The sequence below is a fragment of the Hydractinia symbiolongicarpus genome, chromosome 15, assembly GCF_029227915.1.
Source record: "Hydractinia symbiolongicarpus strain clone_291-10 chromosome 15, HSymV2.1, whole genome shotgun sequence".
Lineage (NCBI taxonomy): Eukaryota > Metazoa > Cnidaria > Hydrozoa > Anthoathecata > Hydractiniidae > Hydractinia > Hydractinia symbiolongicarpus.
In genome coordinates, this window is record NC_079889.1 from 10090941 (window position 1) to 10112630 (window position 21690).

Genomic DNA, 21690 nt, shown 5'->3' on the forward strand with positions numbered 1-21690 from the left:
CAATTCAATTTTGTATGTAGTGAGGGGGAAGTTAAGAAACATGCGATCTGAAGTGTTCTTAAACTGATTTGGTATTTCCCAGTGCGTTTTCTCTTAAAGTAGCTACCCTGCCTGCATTCCTTTAAGCATCAAAAATTGAATTTTCTTGGGTTAGGTTAAAATAGGTTAGTTAGCAAGCAACAGATTTAGTTGAAAGCATTATTTAAATTTGACTTGGTTACGTTCACGCTCACATTCACGTTTTAGGGATAGTTGCAAAGGTCTTACTTTCTTCCCCATTGCTTCATTGCCGAGACAAACCAAATTTTTTTGCATAACTAATGTATAGTTAGTTAGCCTGTGGTAATAGGAGGAGAAATAATTTCTATTGAAAGCTCCAGGCTACAGTATAACTCGGATGGCATATCCTAAATCTGGAAGCTATTGCTAAACACGGGTAACACAAAAAAATTTTACTTAAAGGGACTGCTAGCAGAAAGATCCCGTCAGTATATACGAAATTGTTATGACCCTTTGTTGTTACGCAACTGGGTCAGACGTTTCCTAATCATGCAATGACTATATAGTAAAGCTATATAGTATAGCTATATAGTAAAATAAGTTCGATTTAAACGTACAACAACATAGCAATTAAAAAATAGAAATCAATCCAGTTGCATCTGCATTACACAAAATGTACGTCTAGCTGAGTCGACCTTACAACAACAGAAACCTTTTTGCGATTGGTTGGTTGATGATTAGAAATAAACACTAAAGGAAAATTGAAATTTTACCGTGTGTAAACTCAAAGTGAATCGCTAATTTCCGCTTATTATTTCGCTCTGCCAAACACTAAGCCGCTTGCCATGAATTTTAAACTATATTACATACTGAGAAATGTTTGTAGTTTTGCACATTATTTTGAGTTACGCCTGACTGACTTTAATTCACCTAATCTCAGCATTAAGACACGGTGGCGTTTATCTGCTATTCCTAGGTAATCTTGTTATGAAAAAAGCTAGCTTTCCATATTGACACAAAAGCTAATAGGCAAAATTCAACAACTAAAACGGCAATTCTTGAAATCCTCCTTTCTTCTAAGTATCGAATTACGTCAATTTGCCTTCTGAAAATTTGAGGTTAGGTCAGAAGCCTTGAGATTGAATTTGACTACATAAAGGTAAGGAAATGTTTTGCAAACTGAGTAAACTTTAAAAACGTAAAGAAGTCAATAAAAAAAATTAATGAATTTAACTATCAAAAATTAAAGGGACTTGACTGTTTGTTGCTTAGATACTGAATATGTGCTGACGTCTGCAATTGTGCGTCCTGCTCGGCTTGTTCAGGTTCTAAAAGTTCTTCAATCCAAAGTTTGTTTTCATACTCAACAACTCCTCCAAGATCCGTGGAAAGATATTTACGCGGGAACTCTTCATAAAACTTCGACAGATCGCCTTCGTGGATGTGTATGCGTTCGAAGAGTTTCGGTTTGAGTAAACTTGGTGCACTACTCATTTTCCATAATAGTTTGAAATGCCAACTTGGATTAAGTAAATGAATACCGCTGATTCGATATGGGAAGTTGTCCTACAATGTGAATAGGAATAGTATGAACCAAATAAAGGATGTATTTATATTTGAAGTAGTGGTAAGAGAATTATAGCATTACTATTCGGTGGCCGGTGGATAAATTCACAGGTTCGCCCGTCCTTTATTTACCTTTTTTCATGCTTCTCGCTACTTGAGGTCCCATTGTGGGCAGAGGCAGGAATACGGCTATTATTATAGAGACGTTAGAAAACCTTGTACACATGTTTAGCCTGTTTTGGGGGTTTTCTTCGTGGTGAAAATTTTTCGAATGTTTACTTTTTTTCCATACATTCTATTGAATACGTCTATAATTTTCCGAATAATCCAGATTTACGGTCAACAAGTAAACATCAACCCTTAGACGATGGTTTACGTAGATCTACGGAGCACCATAACACCTGATGGCTGGATTGTTATGAACAGTCTGCCCATGTTTTAAAAAGGGGATGAGTTGGGTTACCCACCGGTAAAAAACACGAACCATTTACCTTTGGAAGAATAAAAATTCGCGAACAGAAACTGCATAAATATTCGCGTAAATTTATGTTCGCTAAAACTACTGACGGGGATCATTCGCGAAAGTTTATGTAACCAAAAAACAATAACTCATATTACGTTAATATGCTGTATTTATGATTTTACTCATTTTAAAAGATGTTTTAACTTGCCAACGATTGACCAGTTTCCATTTCACCATTATTGTGATACGTATGATATGCCTTTGAAAGTTTCTAAGAAAATTTCACGTAATTTAGAAAAATTGATTCTTACGAAAATGTTGAAAATTATTGTTCGTGAAAGTTTATGTTTGCGAAATACAAAAAATTGCGCGAATTTTACTAGTCGCGAAAGTTTCTGTTGGCGAAAGTTTCTTTCCCTAAAATAGATGTTTCCCTTGGGCACCAATTGCAATACTGAAAAGCTAATTGTTTTCTTCGCTAAAAAAGAATCTTTTCATTTTATTCCTGAACATAAAGAAAAACGGTTGCAAATTTTTTAGATGTTTAAAATTATTTAATAGAACATTAAATCGACTAACTAATAATGACGTTAAAAAGACGGTGTTTTCCTGTCCACCTGTTTACCGATGACTCCCCATAACAATAGACATGACATCATACAAAAGAGGATTGACTATCCTAAAGCTTACTAAAAATGATGATGCTTCAGAAGTTATTACAAAAAACTTGGGCGGTCATTATCTGGTGAGAAACCCAATTATAAAGTTTTAAGAATCACGTTGTTTATTCTCTGACTAATGCACAAAAACTCAGGATACGGGTTCTTAATGTAACACGACATGTCCAAGTCAAAAAGATTTGAATTTCCAGGAATTATAGAGTTTCCCTTTATAGCTAAAAGAAATGAGTAATACTTTTAAACAATTCAACTGTAAAGCTGTAGCAACTTATGGACCTACATAGCTACAAGAAGGAAATTTCATCAAGTTATAAGGAGTGCAATGGAAAAACCCTCTTAAGCATAGGTTTTCATAGAAGAATCAAGATTCTATGTACTCTGATTTTAATCATGATCGTTCGTACTACTGTTCCTACCAACTGAGAATTTCATATAGAGGTGGATTTGCCAAATGGTGACAAAAGAGCATTAAAAACGAGGTAGCTTGGTCAGAAATTCTGTTTCTAGGGTCTCGTTTTCTTTTTCGCAAACACGAAAAAAGAAATTTAAGAATGGAATAGCTAGTTCTGTCGACCGGAAACTTTAAAATAAAGAGCAACAACCACAAAGGGTTTTCGTTTACTTTAGGGGAAATTCTAATATGGCGGTCAAAATGTTAAGCCTACCTGAAACACACGTATCGCTTTTGCTATCATCGACGAGCGTAAACTTTTCGTCTGCAAAACACTGAGTTGGTACAAGTTACAAATGATTACAATTCCGTTGATTTGCGTCTCTTCACTTTCGTATACTTTTTCCAAAGTGTAAACCCACACACGCAAAAGCTTTTCAAAATGAAACGGTATACTCATGTCCCATCCACTGAAATTAAAAAGAACTATCACACGTCCATATCTATCACGTTGCGGTAAAACACCCACAATACCTTGCTCTAATGTTTTCTTGACATTTTTTCGAGTTAAGTTCCGAAATACTTCGGGAGTCTTTTCCCTGTTTGTGTAATAACTGACCAGAAGTTTATACGCATCATCCACGTCAAATTTCCGATGCCGTAAAAATTTCAACAGAAAAGCGTCAGAATGTTCGTCGAAGTTATTTTCTTCTTGATTTTCTTCTATAAGTTGCCGAAACGACCTAATCGTTACGACCTTCGTTTGCGGCGTTTCGTCAAGTTCGTAATACGCTTTTCGAATAGTTTGTGCAGGCAGATACCCTTTCCCGCCTAATATTGGACCATTGGGTTCGAACGATTCTTCATCGTGTATGGCCGCTGTCTCCATGCTTTAAATTATGTGTATTATTCCTACCTAGAAGTAACAAGTGTAAACATGGATATCAGTGTAAGCAGCTTAAAAATACTAAGTCATGATCATCTGTATTTATCTTTTGCAGAACCACGATCCTCAACATGTCACATGTCATAGATCATATTCTCTCGCATTCTCTTACTTAGAACTTGTTTCACACACACAAGGTCATACTAAACAAATTAAAATATAGAACATCCTGACATGTTTCATGCCATAACATTTAGCCTTAAGCAAGGATCCAACAAATATAAACTTCTCTGGTTCAACAGATGCACGAAACTATCTATACTTTGACAACATTAAAAACAAGCTGCGTGACAAGAAAAATATTGCTCTGCCAAGAAACAATCGCTATAACCATCTTTATCTTACATTGTTTCCACAACTTTTCATCCATCCTTTTTCCCTTGCGTTTTTATTTTGTTTTTTACTGCAATAGTCGCTCTTCTGTGAGGATAGCTTTATAATAGACACTCTCCGCCGCGGAGTTTTATTCACTTCGTTTTATGTGACTCATCTAATAAAAAGTGGCAAACCACCTGGTCAAGCGAGTTTTTAAAGAAACGAATCAGTTTTGAGTGAAAGTATTATTCAGGAGCAGATGGCGTTCGATGTTATGTTTATTACGTTTTGGACACCTAACATGTCCAAAAAAGTCATAAGATGCTGACGTTGGCATAGTAACTGACAATTCTGTTTCTTTTATGTTTCTTCACAAACCTTGTTCGTCGTAATGAAATTTCATAGATCATATTTGTTGTGCTGAAATTAAATAAGCATATACAAGATGTCATACCCAGATACCAAGATATCATAATTATTTCATACCCAGTGCATATGCACTGGGTATGAAGTACGATATGTAAAAGTGCTGGAAAGAGGAAAAAGCAAGACAAGGGAACTGGGTACGAAAGTACTACTACTTCCTTTGTCCCAAATCCGTGTTAATATGGGGATTAAATTTTTTTTTGAGTTTTGCAACATTAAAGTGGCGTTTAGGCTTTTCAGTGTACATAATTTACCTCATTTTTTTTAAAATAACGCAAAGGTTTTTTTTTGCAAACAGTTAGGTTGCTTTTTCGTTATGTTCATTCCCATTATATTAAAGATGGTAGTTTTTTCTAAGTTTTTGTTAGTTGCCTGTCTGTAAAGCTTAGATGTAAAATGTTGACTCGTTTTAACATCTTAGTCCGAAGAAAGTTTTAGTGCGCATGACCAGATACTAAATGCTGGGAGGTGCGTCTAAGAAGAAAAAGGCTTTTTACCAATCTCGTTCCCGGGGGCTTGTGGCCCCTGAGCTGTTATTACGGAGTAGCTGTTTCGCCGTTATCAACTTCATCAACAAGGCAAAATGCCCTGGAAACTAGGTTGGCTTTTTACCATCGACCTTTAAATTCAGTTGCTAACAAGTAGGCTTAATTTTAATGGAAAAGTTGTTTGATGGTTGCTTAGCGCAAAAAGAAAAACTCCAGTCAACATTTATCAGTTCCTACCCATATATAGTTGTTTGATTTAGCATCAATTCTTACTATACTCAAACCAAATAATTATTTGGGCCCAAATCAGAAAAAAAGAAGACTGTTCCCTGAATGAGCATATCAATATCAGTGTCAAGCTAAACACGTATTGGCTCACAGCTGCAATCAGATAATAACCTTTTGTTCGTATTTTCCCTGTGTCTAACACTGACCATCCTCGCCCCAGGGTCTTGTGTCCCCTGAGCCGTTATTAAAATCCCTGGGAACGAGGTTGCAACACTGACCTGACCCTTTTCCCATTCTCCTCTAAGTATAGCTGCGTCCCGAGTTTTAAAAGCAAGTGTAAAATTAAGAGAGACCTAGCAACGAAGTTGTTTTTATTTGTATTTGTTCTTTAAGTAAACTAAACAAACAAAAAACAGATGTGAATTTGATGTAAATAAACATCAGGTCCAAATAGGAGCAATGTGGAGGAGAGTCATTATATGGCAGGTGCGCCAAGTTGGTCTTAAATTATTTAGTTCTATTTTTTTCCTTGTAGTTTATAAATAATTCTTTTCAATTCTCGTTTTCTTTTTTTTCTTTCTTATTTTTTTTTTGTTAAAAACGATTTAAGGCAGTAAACATGATTTTTGAAAAGTAATTGTAAAGGATTGTATGAAAAAAAAGAAAATGACGTTAATTCCATTCCATCCATATTTATTAGTTTCTTTAAACTCATTTTAAGACAAAGACATATATTAACTTACTCAATGGAGCTCGTCTCCATGCTTTTTTTGAGAGACTGTGCGTAAAGAAATTGATTTTTGTATTTCGGGAAGAAAAAAATTAGATTAACAGCAAGCATGTCAAAATGCCAAAGCCATTGCGCCTTACGCGAAAACAATCTACATATCCTATTTTTTGTTTAAGTGTAAAAAAAGTCACAGAACGAGGTTGGGCGCATGTTTTTAACTTTAAGTCTTGCAACTGTTTTTGAATTTTTGGGACCTATTATATCCCGATAGCTGGATTGATATTAACGGGTTTAAAGCACTGCTTACTTAGCTGCTATGACAATTTTCAGCGCTCATGCCTGCATTACAGATATATATTTCCTCCCTAAAAGGGGAAGCTGATTCAACATCCTCACATTCAGACTTAATCATTGTTTTCCAGCAAAATGAATATAAAAAATATGCACACACACACACACACACACAAAGAGAGAAAATTGAAAAAAACAAGAAATAAAAAAAGAGATTTAATTTCCAATGCCTACCGTACTTTCTATTGAAAGGGTTAACAAAATGTTCCTATGAATAAATTCTTGTTGTATTGGAACCTTACTTATAAAATATTTATTGTGACCTGAGATAAAACATTGAGTTTACATAAGTTTCCGCCTCAATAATCATAGCTTTCTGATTAAAGGTTAAAATTTGCATTATTTCCTGTAGTTTGCTGATTAAATCAAAGTAAACGTTTTCCATGGATAAAGAATTATATTGCAAAATTTGCTCGAATGTGTATTCTGATGCTGTGATTCTGCCATGCAATGATTGCGCATGCGCAAGTTGTTTAGTATCAACTTTAGATATAGATGTGAATCAAACTAATAATCGCTTGATCAACCACTACAGTAAGAACGGGGTAAATGAGACAGTAACACGTGAGTGTCCAATCTGCAATCAAACTATATTATTACCTCCAAATGGTGTGCTAGGCTTACCGAGGTTTAAAATTATAGATCCGCTACTTGAAAGCATTCGTGAGAAAACCAAAAGTAAGTTGTTATGTTGCTATTGCTGTTTGTTTTGTTTTTGTTTTTGTTTTTGTTTTTGCGTTCATTCTTTTAAAAAATTGGCTGATATTCACGTTGTGGCTATTAATAATAACACCATGTCATCAATTATCATCCCGTGTTATTCAATTTTATCCTATATAAACCCATGCCATGCCGTGGTCAATCCATGCATTCGAAGCATTCCATCTATATTGACGCATTCTAACCTATGTCTACCTATGCAATCCTATATCGATGTTCTATGTTATACTATGTCACCCCATGTCGTTCCATGTCATCCCATGTCATTCCATGTCATCCTAGATCTTTGGCCGCTTTGATCCATTAATTGCATTTGTCTTTTTATAACTTATTTTCTTTACATATAGCTAAGGTGCTCTGTGATTTTTGTGAAGATTTCGAGAGAGCCGAAGCAACACTAAAGTGTGTAGAATGCAGCTTTAACTACTGCAGACCATGTTTCGACTCTGTACATGTAAAACGCGGACCACTAGCTGGTCATCAAATTATACACCCATATCATATCCGCGACTATGGCTATGACTTCTGCACAACGCATCATCCAGAAAGAAAGAAATTGTTTTGTATTGATTGCCAACTATGTGTCTGTTTCATATGCAAAGAGATCGGCGCACACGAGAAGCATAAAACTGAGTTGGCAACTGCACTTTTCGATCAAGAAAAGGTAAAGAAAGAGAATTTAACTTATGTTAGAAGACAAAGTTATACGTGCTTTAAATTTTTTTACGTTTCGTTGTGTATTTGTAACTGGAAAAATATGTTAACCTTGTTAGATTGTGGTTCTAAAAAAGAAAAAATTCAGGGGACCTTGTAGAGGGCTTTCTATAGAAAAGTTAATGTTATGCAAAAAATACAGACCAGATGTTTCAAAGTAAAAACAAAAAGATTTCTTACTTTGCTAAGAGGTAAAATAGAGTCAAAGAAAAATCCTAAGAATTGTTTGATTTTCTTTCTAGATGAAAATGAGCGAGACAAGCAATGATTTGGAAGATCAAGACAAAAAGCTTTTGGAAGCTATTCAAAGAAGTGAAGACTTCGCTATATATGTTAAGGTATTACAGCCAGCAACTTCTGGTTTTTTTTGCTAATTATATTTTGCTAATTATATATATGCTATTTAAGGAAAAAAATTGTCAGTTATCAATTTAATCTTAACTAAGTATTAAACAGACTAGAGTTGCTAACGGTCACTATAAATATAAATCTCGTCCCCAGGGCTTCTTTTTCGCTTTCTGATATGTGGCTACAAAAAGGGAAAAAGAAGACCTGAGGACGAGATTGAATAGAATGTATTAAATCGCAGGGCTTCATTCACGAGGCAAAACACATTTTCAATATCCCAACCTCGTTTGCATGGCATTATGTCCTTACATTTGAGGAATCGCCTCATAATGACGGCTCTAGGCAAGGGGCCTTGGGAGAGAGGATAGGGGAATCCGTGCACCAACTTCTAAAATTGTGCTTGTTGCGTTTAATGAATGAAAGTTCACATTGGTTCAGACAATAGGCACCGAGACAGAAAATCATGTGATAAGCGAATGTGATCGTTTGATTGGTGCAATTCAACGAAAAAAAGAAAAATTTCTTGCTCAAATTTCAAGCGAATACAATCGTTTGCAAGAGCGAATCTCCACTGTGGTAAATGAGTTAAACGAAGATCATAGAATCTTGGGAGGTCTGGATGAAATTATCACATCAGCTATAAATAGCGATGACGTTATTGGTGTTCTAGAGGTTAGTATTATTTTACTGATGTAATTATTTGTTTCTGGCTTATTTATTTGCCAAATTTACTGACCCATGGTAGAATTGACACACAGAATTTACCAAGGCCTTTCTGAAAGGCCTTGGTAAACCTGGAGTCCAAACACCAAAAGGAATTGACACACAGGAAGGACTTGGTAAGGTTAATTCCTTTTGTTTCTTGTCTAATTTTTAAACAATTATCTAATACAGTTGCGATGTGAAGCACTTGACGTATGTTTTTCCATTCCATATTATTTCGTTATTACAGTTTATAAAATTAGTAAGTGCCTCTTTTAATTAATGCAAGATTATCACGAACAGGAGCTACAGTGGTATCAGCGGCAAGCATTCTTTCGACAAATATTGCTTATATGTTAATGCATCGATGACACATGTTTTTAAATGCGATTGAGATATGTCGAAGTAGACATCAACATCTCTAAATATCCACTATGTAATCTGAGACGCATTTACGTTTTTCATATCATTTTTATCATCTTCATACCGCTTTTTTAGAAATCCATGTTTTATTACGGAGTTTCATACCGCGAAAGGTCTGGGCACTACCGAAGCGCTTGTAGGGACAAATTTTTATATCCCTCGCAGAGCGTAAGGCATTTGCTAAGAAAAACATGCAGTACGCAGAGAATTATTCACTTTTTCCTTTGTATTTTTACTTTTTAAACTGGTGCGATATATTGATTTTACAATACAGTAGTTACTCTACTAGTAGCTATATACAAGCTCATTAAACCGATACCTAGGTTTGTGTTTGCTAGAAACTTTATTTAACTAACCAGGGCGCAGCTACCTACTTTTTTTATAAACCAAATTAAAAATTGTCAAAAAGCTGGATGTATCGGTCTCGTATTTTTTGTTAGTTAGGGGTCACACTGGGTCACTCATATATATCGTAGCCTTATTCATACAGTAATCAGATATACAGGTGGGCAAGTGCCCAGATGCTAAAAATAGGATCATAAAAACTCATTTCTAATATCACTCAACTTCAAAAAACATCAAACAGTGAACACCAACTTAGCCTTAAAAATTGCTACGCCTCAATTTTGCATTGGAATAATTTTACTGTAAAGTACAAAGTTTCGACCGCTACGAAATATAAAATAAAATAATATAATGTGGTTAAAATAAACAAATTTAATGGAAAATAACTTTTTAAACAAATTTAGTGACTTTAACTGTTTTCGTCAAATATTTTCGGTTGCCAAATTTCTCTTATGTCTATGTATCAAAATTACTATACCTATCACAAAATTGTAAAAGTTCACCTTGCCTAAATTTATTCTTGCATTTTACCAAAATTAAGAACACAATACAATGTAACATGCTATTATACATATCCCTTCCTAGCTAGTTATGTAACATTATATACAATAATTTCTAACGAAAAGTCAAAGCCAGTCATTATGTCGTCATTAAAGTATGTATTTTATTTTCAATCGATTTCATCTGGGCTCTTTTTTTATATAACTAGTTAGCTATACTTTGCAAATAAATCCTTCATTAAATGCTCTTCCATGTTAATCCATGTCAAACTTGCAGATCCTATATAGATCATATATGTCAAACTTGCAGATCCTATATAGATCAGCTATAGCTTACTGTTAGAAAAACTTCCTTCAAGTCTTTCTATAGCTAGCTGTAATTTTTATTTCTTCTTGCCAAAGTGCACTGATAATGATAGAATAGTGTTTCTTTTTAACCATTACTTTATTCCTCACAACATAAAATGTTTGGTATATGTAGCTTGCAACAGGAAGCTAACACCTAAAACCAACATCAACAATATGTCTTCTCTTGCCTCTCTATAAGTCAGTAATTTAAGTTTTCTTCGATTCCAACATCTTACTCATGTCAATATACCACAAAGAGGGTTAGCAACACCATTTAAACGTGTTATTAAAAAGCAAAACGTCAGTTAAAGTAAAAAATTAGTTGATAAACATCAGGCAAGATTTTGCATTTCTGCCTCTTTTCGCAGCACTAACCAGAATAGTTGTGAAAAACTGACCATAAAAATTATTTGAGCCATTGAGACAAATGAAAACAAGCCAAAAATGTGTCCCTACAAAGCGCTTCGCTAGCGCCCAGACCTGCGCGGTATGAAACCCGTAATACCGTTTCATTTCTCGTTAAGTTTATACTGTTTCTCTTTTCTTATTTAGTCGACAGCACTGATGAATACAAAGTAAGTCCTTGCATATAAGTTTTATATACTTCATACACTTGTTCATTCCTACCGTAACTAAGAACTTCCCTAGTTATCGCCCTCCTTGACAGTCTGCTATTGCTAAATTTGTCCAACAGCTTTGGATTAGTTTAACAGAAAAATATTTCTGTGCTTAACAGCTTCATTTTGTTTAACGTGGCTGCGGAAACGCTACTTTGTTGCAGTTTTGCAGATGCACGTAATAGGCAGATGCACGTAATAGCAAAAATGGGTAACGCCCAGTCTATATTTTATAATGTTCTCATTTTGTGTGTGGACGAGACGTAGAGAATGCTGCGAACACGAGAAGTAGCAAAAATTGTATTTTTTGTTCATTTTTTTTGCGACAATGAATCCTTTTTTGACAGTTTAAGTGTCAGCTCAATGGACGACGCGTTCATTAAACTTTCTTCTATGCTTTTTTACCGTTTTTTGAAGCATTGAGTTGACTTCGGTTGTGCGTTTTGTTTAGAATAAAAATTGCTCGAAGTACATGCCACGAACATATTTCAAATGCAAAAAAGAACTGCAAGATAACACCATTCAGTGGATTGGTTCTAGATGTTGTACAACTAAGAAAGGAAATAAACGCACTTTCATGGCTTAGGCAACCAGGTATCGTAAGGAGTTTGACCTTTTTTTAATTTTCGGCGCTTCACGCTTCAACAGTCAAGAGATAAATGGATAATAACACTTAAAGATTTGCATTTTTTAACATACCGTTAACGCTGTACTTAGTTGGCTTTGCTTATCCGAAATTAATATAATCAAATAACTAACAATCAGCATGCCAATCTGTCATTAATATTGTCTGGCTGTACTTAATTTTCAGTGGGCCCAAATATTGGACCAATAACGTTTTAAGAAATCACGCGCAGTACTGTTTCAAATCTAAATTAATTCATTTAAATAATTCTAGAACCACCAATGTTTGAAGAACGAGATTGTTGCGCCAGAAATAACCAAATATTTTTATCATGGCAACCACAAAAAGGTCTCGCTGATTCGTACTACTTATTAATGAATGGAAATCTGGTATATCAAGGTAAACAAAATAAGCACGTATGTGTGGATGTCGATTATAATGCAACCTACTCATTTCGCATCTTCGCTGAAAATGCTGCAGGAAAAGGGAAGACTGGCGACGAGCTGCTGATTAGTACTCCTACAGGTATGATTAATCTCGTTTTGAACTTCTCCAGGCATGAATTATCTTGCTTTGAACGTAAAGAGACAATCCCTTTGTTGATCTAACATAAATGCAGGAGTGCGTTTCACCTGCCTCATCATAGCCTCCTTAATAAACATTTATACGAATAACAGTTTTTACAACGTTTCAAAGGCAAAGGTGCCAAGGTAAAATGGTATACCTACAAACAACAGTGAAGAATACGCAATTGCAGGCGTGGTAGAGAGTGAGACAATCAAATTTTGAACGCCTGGCCTGCGCGTGTGAAGATGTATGTGATTCCGCATAGTATTAGCCAATTTACGCTTTTGTCAATTTTTGAAAAAATTACGAAAAACTGGCTTTACTTCAGTAATTTTATCCACAATATTAGCCCTGAGTTCTTCAACACCATTTATAGGTTTCACTTTTGAAGTTGATGTTAACAAAACACACGAAGAAATAAAAGTATCACGTGATCTTTTATCCGTACGATGCAACGCAACAGAAGAACTGCAAACAGTATTTGCTGACACCATATTGTCACGTGGTGTTCATTATTGGAAAACACGTGTTGAAAATGTTTCTAATAAAAATTCATCTAAAAGTTGCATAGCAATTGGAATAACACAGGCCAAGGATGATGGAGATACTATTGATAATAATGGAGATAAAAGAGGTACCCTAAGTTTCCTTCTTCTGATTTTACTCCCAGATGTTTTACCTCGCTTCTACAGTTTTATTTTAAAAGAGGAAAAGACTGAAATATAAAACAGGGGACCAGATTACATTTTTATACCCCTATTTTGTTCAAAATGGATGCCGAGTAGCTATTTCATGTTAAAGATGCACAAAAACTTGTTGTTTGTGACTGACTTTTTATTTAAAATTATTTAACAATTTTATTTTTAGATCGCGCAAGTATTGAATATGCCATTTTAATTATGCTTCATTCTCGTACGAAAAAGAGGGTCGATGCCAACATGGTTCAAATTCACCGATCACCAAATGAAATCGTTCAACAAGACATAACGCTTAGGCTGGATACAAATCAAAAGTTCTTTGATGTTTATGTTAATGGAGTTTTAGTTAAGCGAGACGCATACTGTGATCACACCTTTGAAGATATAACGTTGTGTTCTTTTACGCCGTTTGTACAGTTTAAACATGTGACCATGCAAGTGCGTTTTATTAATAACTTATCTATGCCAAACGCTCGACCAGGTAATTATACAATCTTAGTGGTCACACTAAAATAAGTTTTAGAAGTCAGCCCGCACATGATTTTCATTCGAAACTGTTCTATAAAGAACTTAGTACATGACTAATGCAAAAAAACTTCAGAGACCTGGACAAAGTTGAAAATTTTGTTGCGCAGAACTACTGTAATTTATAGCAGCTATCATTCTCACAACAAACACATGTCTATTTTACTCAGGTATATCCATAAGTTTTCTAAGAAGTCCATTAACCCTATTTCGTATGAACTTTTTCCGGCCTTGAATGTGTAAAGGGACAAAAAGTGCTCGCTGTCCATAACTTCTGACGAGTTATAGTTGAGATAAAACTTACCACAATTGACACAAAAGAAATAAAATAGCATAATTATTTTCTTGATGACGTAAGCATTTTTTGTGTAACATCACCTTAAGCTTTAAATCAAGGAAAATGCGTTAGCTATCAAAGTCGCGTTTAAGAACGTTCTGAACAATATTTTGTCATTACTTTTTTGTTTAAATGATTTGAATATATATATTATCGGATTAGATCCGTGAAAAACAGAAAAAGTGGACTCAACAGGTTCCAAAACTTAAGTAAAATGCAAAACAGAACTTTGTGAAATTTTCACGATCATGTGATTGTTATAAATAAAAATATTAAAAATATTAATGGTCACTAAGTTTAAAAACAATTGAGAAATTAATTTAGAAGGTATTACTTTACTTGGTTAATTTTTCACGGACACCTAACCCACCCCTCCATGACCCACCTATCTCCTTGAATAAAAACCTTCTGTCTGTTATTACAATCATATTCGTAGCACCAGTTTATTTCCATTTATATTATTGTTCTAAAAATTGTGAGTAAACTATTAGGTAAGAAACGTATGATCATAAACTTTACTACATTTAGTACTTATCCAATTTTTTATTATTTCAGACAAACCGTGCCTCGATTCATCCAACTGTTTTGCAATAAACACTGAGATCATGTTTCACTGGATTGACAAATCCACAGCAGTTGATGCTTACATACTGGAAGTATTTCTGGACCTTGAAACTGATAAAGGTCGCGTAGTGTATCAGGGAAACAAATCAAATTTCCCATATGACGCTGAGGAATACAATACAACTATATTTGCTCGATTGTATGCTATTAATATAGTCGGAGTGAGCGAGTTTAGTGATATATTATGCGTTAAAACAGCCAAAGGTAAGGGAATTTCTAGCGTTCTTCTCTTTATTTTTAAGAGTGTGCAAATAAAAAATTCGTAACGTTACACGTGACTTCTCTTAGAAAGTTAAAACGTTTTTGCTTTAGTTGATATGTATGATTATCAGCAAAATTGATGAGTAAAAAGTTGAGTCATGCAATCACTTCTATGATTCGGGATATTCCGTGTGATGTAAGGTTTTGGCTTTGCGTTGGAAAAGTATCACATGCGCGCGCATTCTTAAATGCAGAATTGCAAAATTAAACATCCGTAATCAAGGAGATCCAATGAAACACAGAAACTTACACTAAAGTTCTTGCAACTTGTCGTAACGAGAAGAAAATAGCTGAGAAAATTAACTTCAGTGGCTTTTGTTTTTTGCATTACTAAGAAACCCACAAATTAATGTAGTTATCCATGTTTTCGTATGGACCCTTTTTAAATGCCACACGCATGCGCGTTGTTACGAAATTTGGAGATGCTTTTAGCTATATTGTAGTCAAAACTATACTGTAGTCAACAAAAAAGAGAAAGGTAAAATAAGATTTACAACTTAATCTTCTAGGTTTAAATTTCTCCTTTGACGACGTTAACTATTCGGCTTTGCAATTATGGTCTTCAAACCGTTCGGTAAAATATTCATCTCCAGAGCCCATCGTTTTATTCGGTGACTTTAAGTTTGAGCAAGGAATCCATTTCTGGAAGTTGGCTATTGAACAATATGACGGGAGAGACACGAAACTTGGTAAGATTACAGCAGGCATGAAAACTGTTGAGCTTTCAAACTGTTTGTGGAGAACTCTTCCTCGTCTTGAACTCGCAAGAATCAATGAATTAGTTATAATAAAGAAAAAGTGCGACCGAGATGGAGAGTGTAAAGAGAGTTGTAAGTTAAGAATTCATAAATCACTTTTTGTTCTTAGGAATTGGCATCGCGGCAAAAAACACAAGCGTCGATTTGTTTGGAGTCCAGGACTCTTATATTATCAATATAACATCGAGCAAACCAAGCGAGACACCCATGTTTACAATAGATGTTGTTAAGAAGAAAAAAGTTATCTTGCAGACTGAGTTTGCGTTTTTGGTTGATCAAGGCAAAAGGTTAGAGTGTAGATTCAAACTCAAAGTAAGGAAGAAGCATCTTTCTTATATTTTTGTCTCTATAGTAATACTGGAACTTTGCTTGTGTGTTCGAAATGGCCGTTACGAAGCTTTATTTCGGACCATAGAGAGTAGAGTAACTTAACCGATAACCGCTACAGTATCGCATCGCATTTACTATATTGGTTTTATGAAATTTTTAATCAAACGCATGATTTTCCAAGTTTTTTGAAATTTTTGTTCTTAATCAATAAAGTTAGTGTTTTGTACAGAAAAATGCCTAGTTTTAGAATATTGCCATTGTATTCTTTCAAGGATAATGCGAATTAAACTCCTGGAAATTTAAGGAATCAACTTTTACAAATATTTTTGCATTTTGGAAATTTGCTTTTCTCGTGAAAAGACCCCAAATTTGCGAAATTCGCAAAAATTTGTGTTCCTGTATTAGTCAGATATACCAACTTGTTACGATTGCTTGTTATATTTAGACGGCTTTATTGCTATGCCAACGGAATGTTGATTACACCGACCACTGATGACGTGTTAAACATTCCCAGAAGTCTTTGGACATTCTCCAGCTTAAAGCCCAATCTTTACCCGGCCGTCAAAGTTGAAGGGAACATAAAGTTTTCAATGCTATGTAATCAACCAATGATACAAAGGCCTAGTATGTTGTTTTTATTGTTATTGTTGTTGCCGTCGCTGTTGTTTTTGTAGTTGTCGATATTATTTTTATTGTACTTCTTGCTTCTGTTGTCGTTGTTTTTGTTTTTGTAGTTGTCGATATTATCGTATTGTACTTTTCCTTGCCTTTTTTTTGTTGTGTTTGCTACTGCTTTTGTTGTTGTTGTTGTTGTTATTGTTTTTTCTTTCTTGGTGGTAGCTATGGTGGTGGTGATGGTGTTATTTCTATTTTTATAATTTCAATGATCGCATTTATGCACTAGGTCCTCCCACCTTTGGAAAATGTTACTGCGACAATATAACCTGCAATTACACGTGGTTTCCATCTGATGAGAGCAATTCTTATACGAATTATTGCATCTTAAACGTGTCCGTAATCACAGGAGGAAATAAGAACAACAGCAAGAAGGATGAAGTGTTCAAAGAAGTATTTCGAGGCCCCTCTACCACATTTTGTTTAAAGCAACTACCTTATAACAGTAAAATAACAGCATTTTTGACCGCCATGAACACCGTGGGTGAGAGTGATGAATCTGAGCGAATTGTGTTGTTTACAGCTAAAGGTAAAAAACCAATCAAAGGTCATTATGTAAGTTCAGCCTGGATCTATTTTTTCAAAACGGGCTCATTTGGATAATTTTTCAGCAAAAAGTTGTGAATTTCTATGTGCCTAATCTTTTAGGGTTTTTCTTCGAATTCGACGAAAGATTTAAATCACCTTCACTTGTCTTGTCTAACCAGAATCAAACAGTGCAGCTCACCAGTCCAGTACATTCGTACGTGTTGGGCAATAAAGTCATGAAAAAAGGTTTCCATTCATGGAAAATTGTTATCAATGAATTTTCTGAACAAAACCAAATGAGTGTGGTTGGTAAGTGACCATATTGTATTCTAGACCTTTTTAAATGTTTAAATGTTCCCCGCGATACAGCTTTTTTTTCAAATTACAGGTACAGTAGCTTGCTGAACCGAGGTCTCTTTTTTAAGTCCATTTCTTAATGGCATTCCTGATGTTAAACTAACATGGAGTGTGGGTGGATATTTATTGATACATACGAACAATATTTACTGTAATATTCCGACTTTTGGGCATGACTTCAATAATCCTGCCTCTTCAATAATACCGCATTGGCATTGCTGTTTATTTGAGCATTCACACTAAGCGATAAGGTATTTAAAATGATAGTCAGCACTATTAACGCCAGTTAGACGTCTCGTGGGAACTGACCATAGTACCAAACTTTTGGTTGCACTTTTTTATCGGCCACAATACTGGACAACTAAGGTGTTGAGATGGGTATCCTATTCAAAATAATAGTTTTGAATATAAATTAGTTAATTGAAATAATATATCCTTCTTCTTGGCATGGATTGAAAATATTTTCGTTTTTCCAATTATACTACATGTAGAATTGCTGTATGTTCGTACCAAGTTTCTATCGTTTCTCCACTAATTATGACGCATAGCTGTTTGAGTAAGATGTTACAACAATATTCCAATACGTACGTGTTAGAATTCAAATTAAAAGTTGTCAAAGTTAAGTATTTCATTGCATAGAACAGATATGTGCTAAACCTATTTGCGTTTTTACGCATCATCATGATTTTTTACGCATCAAAATTCTTCGACCTTTAAAAACCTTGCTGAATTTATTTCTCTTAAAAATAATCCTACCTCCTAAAAAATTCTGCTCCTCTACTGGTTTTACTAGAGAGGCAGCCTTCACTTCTCAGATTGCGATGCTAACCCAGCGGCGGGAGAAAATACAGTATGGGTTTAAATTCCTTATTGATTAATTTTGGCGATAAAATAGACTTGCAAAAGACTTTTTACATCTTGCTTCCGCATTATATGACCGTCCACGCAATTGCTAAGTCTTACCGTGACAAGTGTATGAATTAAAAAAGGGTCTCTAAAGTTATTTAAAAACTAAATTATTTTGTCAATCTAAGTGATATTTGCATGGGAGATGTGCTAAAACACGCGGGGACTCAATTGCTCGGCTATAACATGGCACAAATTACAACAGAAACTACACACCAAAAAAAAAACAATATCAAATTATAACCTTCGTTTCTGGTCGTTTTTGGAGAATCTGTTGGAAATTTCCAGGAAAGTTAGTTTTGGCTGATAGCAGTGATTTAATTTCTAAGGTTTTCGAGAAAACAAACTTTGGTTTTAACCTGGTCAAATGTTTTCTGGAACTTGACAGATTAATTGCGGCATTTAGTAAGGGAATTTGATATTCCGTAATTCAGGCTCTAACAAAAAAATTGCGATCAATTCTTTGCAATTTTTTAACTGGAAGTTTTGTAAAGCTTTTCACAACATAAAAATAATAAATAATTTAACAGTTTTTATTACAGTAAAAACAAGATCAAGAGCAGTGAAAGGGCTATTAAACAATTCTTAGCACACAAAAATAATATTTTTCATATAGGCATTGGTATTTCACAGTCTAAGTTAAATGATCCTATCTTGGGAGAAGATCAAACTTCGTATGCCGTACAAATTATTGAACATCCGAAAGTGAACATACGACAAACAAAGCACCGTCATCAACTGCAAATGACGTCGCAAAAAGCCGTTAAAACAGTAGTCGTTGTCGAGTTGAACTTGGATGACAATTGGATGAACATTTTTGTAAATGGTAAGTGTATTTAATCTATATCTTTTGTTTGGTCTGTAATTAAAAGAAAATTCAGTTCACACTACAATTAGGGACAAAATTAATGAAACAAAGGCAACTTGTCACTTTTTAAATGCGGACAAAAGCGGCAGGCTGGAAAGTCTGCTACTATCGTGCACACATAGGCCAGATAGAAAGCGTGTGAAATTCGCAAGAAGCATTTATTCGTTCACCTTCACAACGATCGTATAACCTCACGACGATCGTGCACCCTGACAACAATCGTGCACCCTGACAACAATCGTGCACCCTCAACGTTTGTGCACCCTCACAATGTTCGTGCACCCTCACAACGATCTAATCCACATCGCGTTCCAAAAGGTCGCAAAATGTGAGATCAGCAACAATAGGCATGTGTCCAGAGTATTGGTTTAGTCAAATTTAAACTGAAATCTTAAGTCCGTTGTAGAGTTGAAAATGCGCAATTCTAATATAGAAACAAAGAATATGATCGCTTGTGGCGGCTAAATTCGAAATTAACCGTGCCGTTTCTTTATATTTTGTTGACATAATAAGAGGGAAATCCGAGACTCTTGGACAAAGTCATGGAAACAAGTCGAACATAAACATCAAATAAGAAACAATAACTGCAGCCTGAGAGAATTTTTAAAACTTTCTACCATTTTAATGTTGAGTTGCCTGAAAAGTCAACTAGTGAAGCGCATAGCTCCGGTGTTTATTTTGCGGCGAAACCAACGGAGGAAACTGGTATTTCACAAAATACAACTCAATTCATATGTCTTACATAAAATGCCAATACAGATAAATAATACTTATATAGGAAAACGTACATGACTATCATAGAAAATAGAGAACGGAAAATAAAAAATAAACGAAATTATTAACAGATAAAACTTATAAAGCACCCATAAATAATAATAATTTGAAATCTGTTAAATATGGAACTTTTGTATCGCCGTTTTTGCATTGAACTTTTGACTTTGCCTTTTAGTTAAAATGTTTGTCTTTAACGTTTTAGCTTATACATTCAGTCTAAACTTTCACTGAAATTTTTCCTTAGACTTTTCGGCTTAAAAGTTTTGCTAAAACTTTTACCTTGAATCTTTGGAATAAAATTTTAGCTTTCAGAATTCACTAATACGATTTTATTAAAGTTTTGATTATCAAATTGGTATTCTTTGATAGAATCAACTGGATACTTTGAAACACTGAGAAATTGGGCACTATGATTTGTCCACTATCTAAATATACACTTTTCCAGGCATAAGGTTGAAAGTTATTGTTGGTCACAGCTGTTGTCAATAGCCATTTCTTATAAAGTCAAAGTTGCGCGTTTTTTGCAATAAGAATTAAATATATGATATTATCTTACTAAAAACAGTTAGAAATTCTTTTTACTATTTTCAAAGATATGTTCAAATATATTTTCAAGTAGACGTTCTTTCTATTTAGGTAGCCAATTACGTCATAATCTACAAGCAGTTGGCCAGCCTACGTTTGATAATGTTTGCGGAGAATACTTTCCAGCGGTCAGTCTGTACGGTAGCCGAATTAGATTGTCGATTGGTAGCATAAATGATTGATAGCTGTCAACTTGCATGTCAAAACTTTCATCGTAAATACTTCAATTGCAATATAACAAAATTTCACACATTTTTTCCAGTGAAGAAAAGGGCGAAACATCCATAACAAACCTTGGCAATGTGCGCGATTTTTTTTATTGACTGATTTCTTTATTTTACTGATTAACATGCTTGATAACTATGTCATGAAATATCTCAACTAATTCCTATACATCCTCGTCCCACGTATCTCCCAATTAATTTTAAAAAAGATTAATTTTATTGCACGCGTGCACGTTACTAATATGCAAAATTAACATTCCATCTTTCTATAAATTAATTATAAATATATTGTATATTATTTAGTATATTAATTTGGAAATCGAACTTAATTAAGCAGTATTGACATTCCATAGTTTCTCTTTGTCACGTAATGCTTATTAATCAAAAAAATTTAGGTTACCTTCAGTGTAACGTGTCCTAGTGGTTATGTAGTTGGCTTCGTAGTCACAAAGGGCGTTGTTCGGTCCACAGGGCGCTTATGTTTAGCAAGTACTTTCACTACAGCTACCAGTCAACCCATGTCATGTTAAAAGATTGGGTAGGCGATGCCGACTTAATGTATAAATTCAGAACAAAGGTCCGACATTGATCAGTGTTTCTAACACTGAAGTGAATATCCTGAAAAGTATGCGAAATAATAATAACAAATAATAAACACCTTCTCAACTGAAGTATGTCATTGATTTCCAATGATATTAGGAAATTGGTTAGATGTCTACCGTCCTGTTTTAAATATTGCACGAAGTG

At 34.6% G+C, this 21690-nt stretch overlaps 2 protein-coding genes across 2 annotated transcripts; one reads left to right on the forward strand and one right to left on the reverse strand.

Moving 5' to 3' along the window:
- Positions 1-358: 358 nt before the first annotated feature.
- On the reverse strand, positions 359-4362 carry LOC130628554 (retinaldehyde-binding protein 1-like). Its single transcript, XM_057441497.1, has 2 exons — positions 3375-4362; positions 359-1566 (listed from the first exon to the last, which is right to left on the reverse strand). Exons 1-2 carry the CDS (start codon positions 3987-3989, stop codon positions 1237-1239), a joined length of 945 nt encoding a protein of 314 aa, XP_057297480.1. The 5' UTR covers positions 3990-4362; the 3' UTR covers positions 359-1236.
- Positions 4363-5922: 1560 nt separating this feature from the next.
- LOC130628887 (E3 ubiquitin-protein ligase TRIM9-like) lies at positions 5923-21458 on the forward strand. Its single transcript, XM_057441928.1, has 17 exons — positions 5923-7262; positions 7652-7968; positions 8261-8356; positions 8805-9038; positions 11237-11259; positions 11753-11895; positions 12200-12451; positions 12870-13127; positions 13361-13672; positions 14609-14881; positions 15448-15627; positions 15806-15983; positions 16472-16650; positions 16931-17230; positions 17350-17538; positions 19109-19318; positions 20771-21458. Exons 1-17 carry the CDS (start codon positions 6968-6970, stop codon positions 20899-20901), a joined length of 3570 nt encoding a protein of 1189 aa, XP_057297911.1. The 5' UTR covers positions 5923-6967; the 3' UTR covers positions 20902-21458.
- The last annotated feature ends 232 nt before the right edge of the window (positions 21459-21690 follow it).

What these genes read in the sequence shown, in the direction of transcription:
- LOC130628887 (XM_057441928.1), top strand. Translation starts at nt 6,968, where the DNA reads ATGGATAAAGAATTATATTGCAAAATTTGCTCGAATGTGTATTCTGAT. An exon ending in ACTTCGCTATATATGTTAAG is followed by an intron (nt 8,357 to 8,804) that starts GTATTACAGCCA and finishes ACATTGGTTCAG; the next exon opens with ACAATAGGCACCGAGACAGA. An exon ending in CGGGAGAGACACGAAACTTG is followed by an intron (nt 15,628 to 15,805) that starts GTAAGATTACAG and finishes TTTTGTTCTTAG; the next exon opens with GAATTGGCATCGCGGCAAAA.
- LOC130628554 (XM_057441497.1), bottom strand. Translation starts at nt 3,989, where the DNA reads ATGGAGACAGCGGCCATACACGATGAAGAATCGTTCGAACCCAATGGT. An exon ending in AAGCGATACGTGTGTTTCAG is followed by an intron (nt 1,567 to 3,374) that starts GTAGGCTTAACA and finishes TTCACATTGTAG; the next exon opens with GACAACTTCCCATATCGAAT.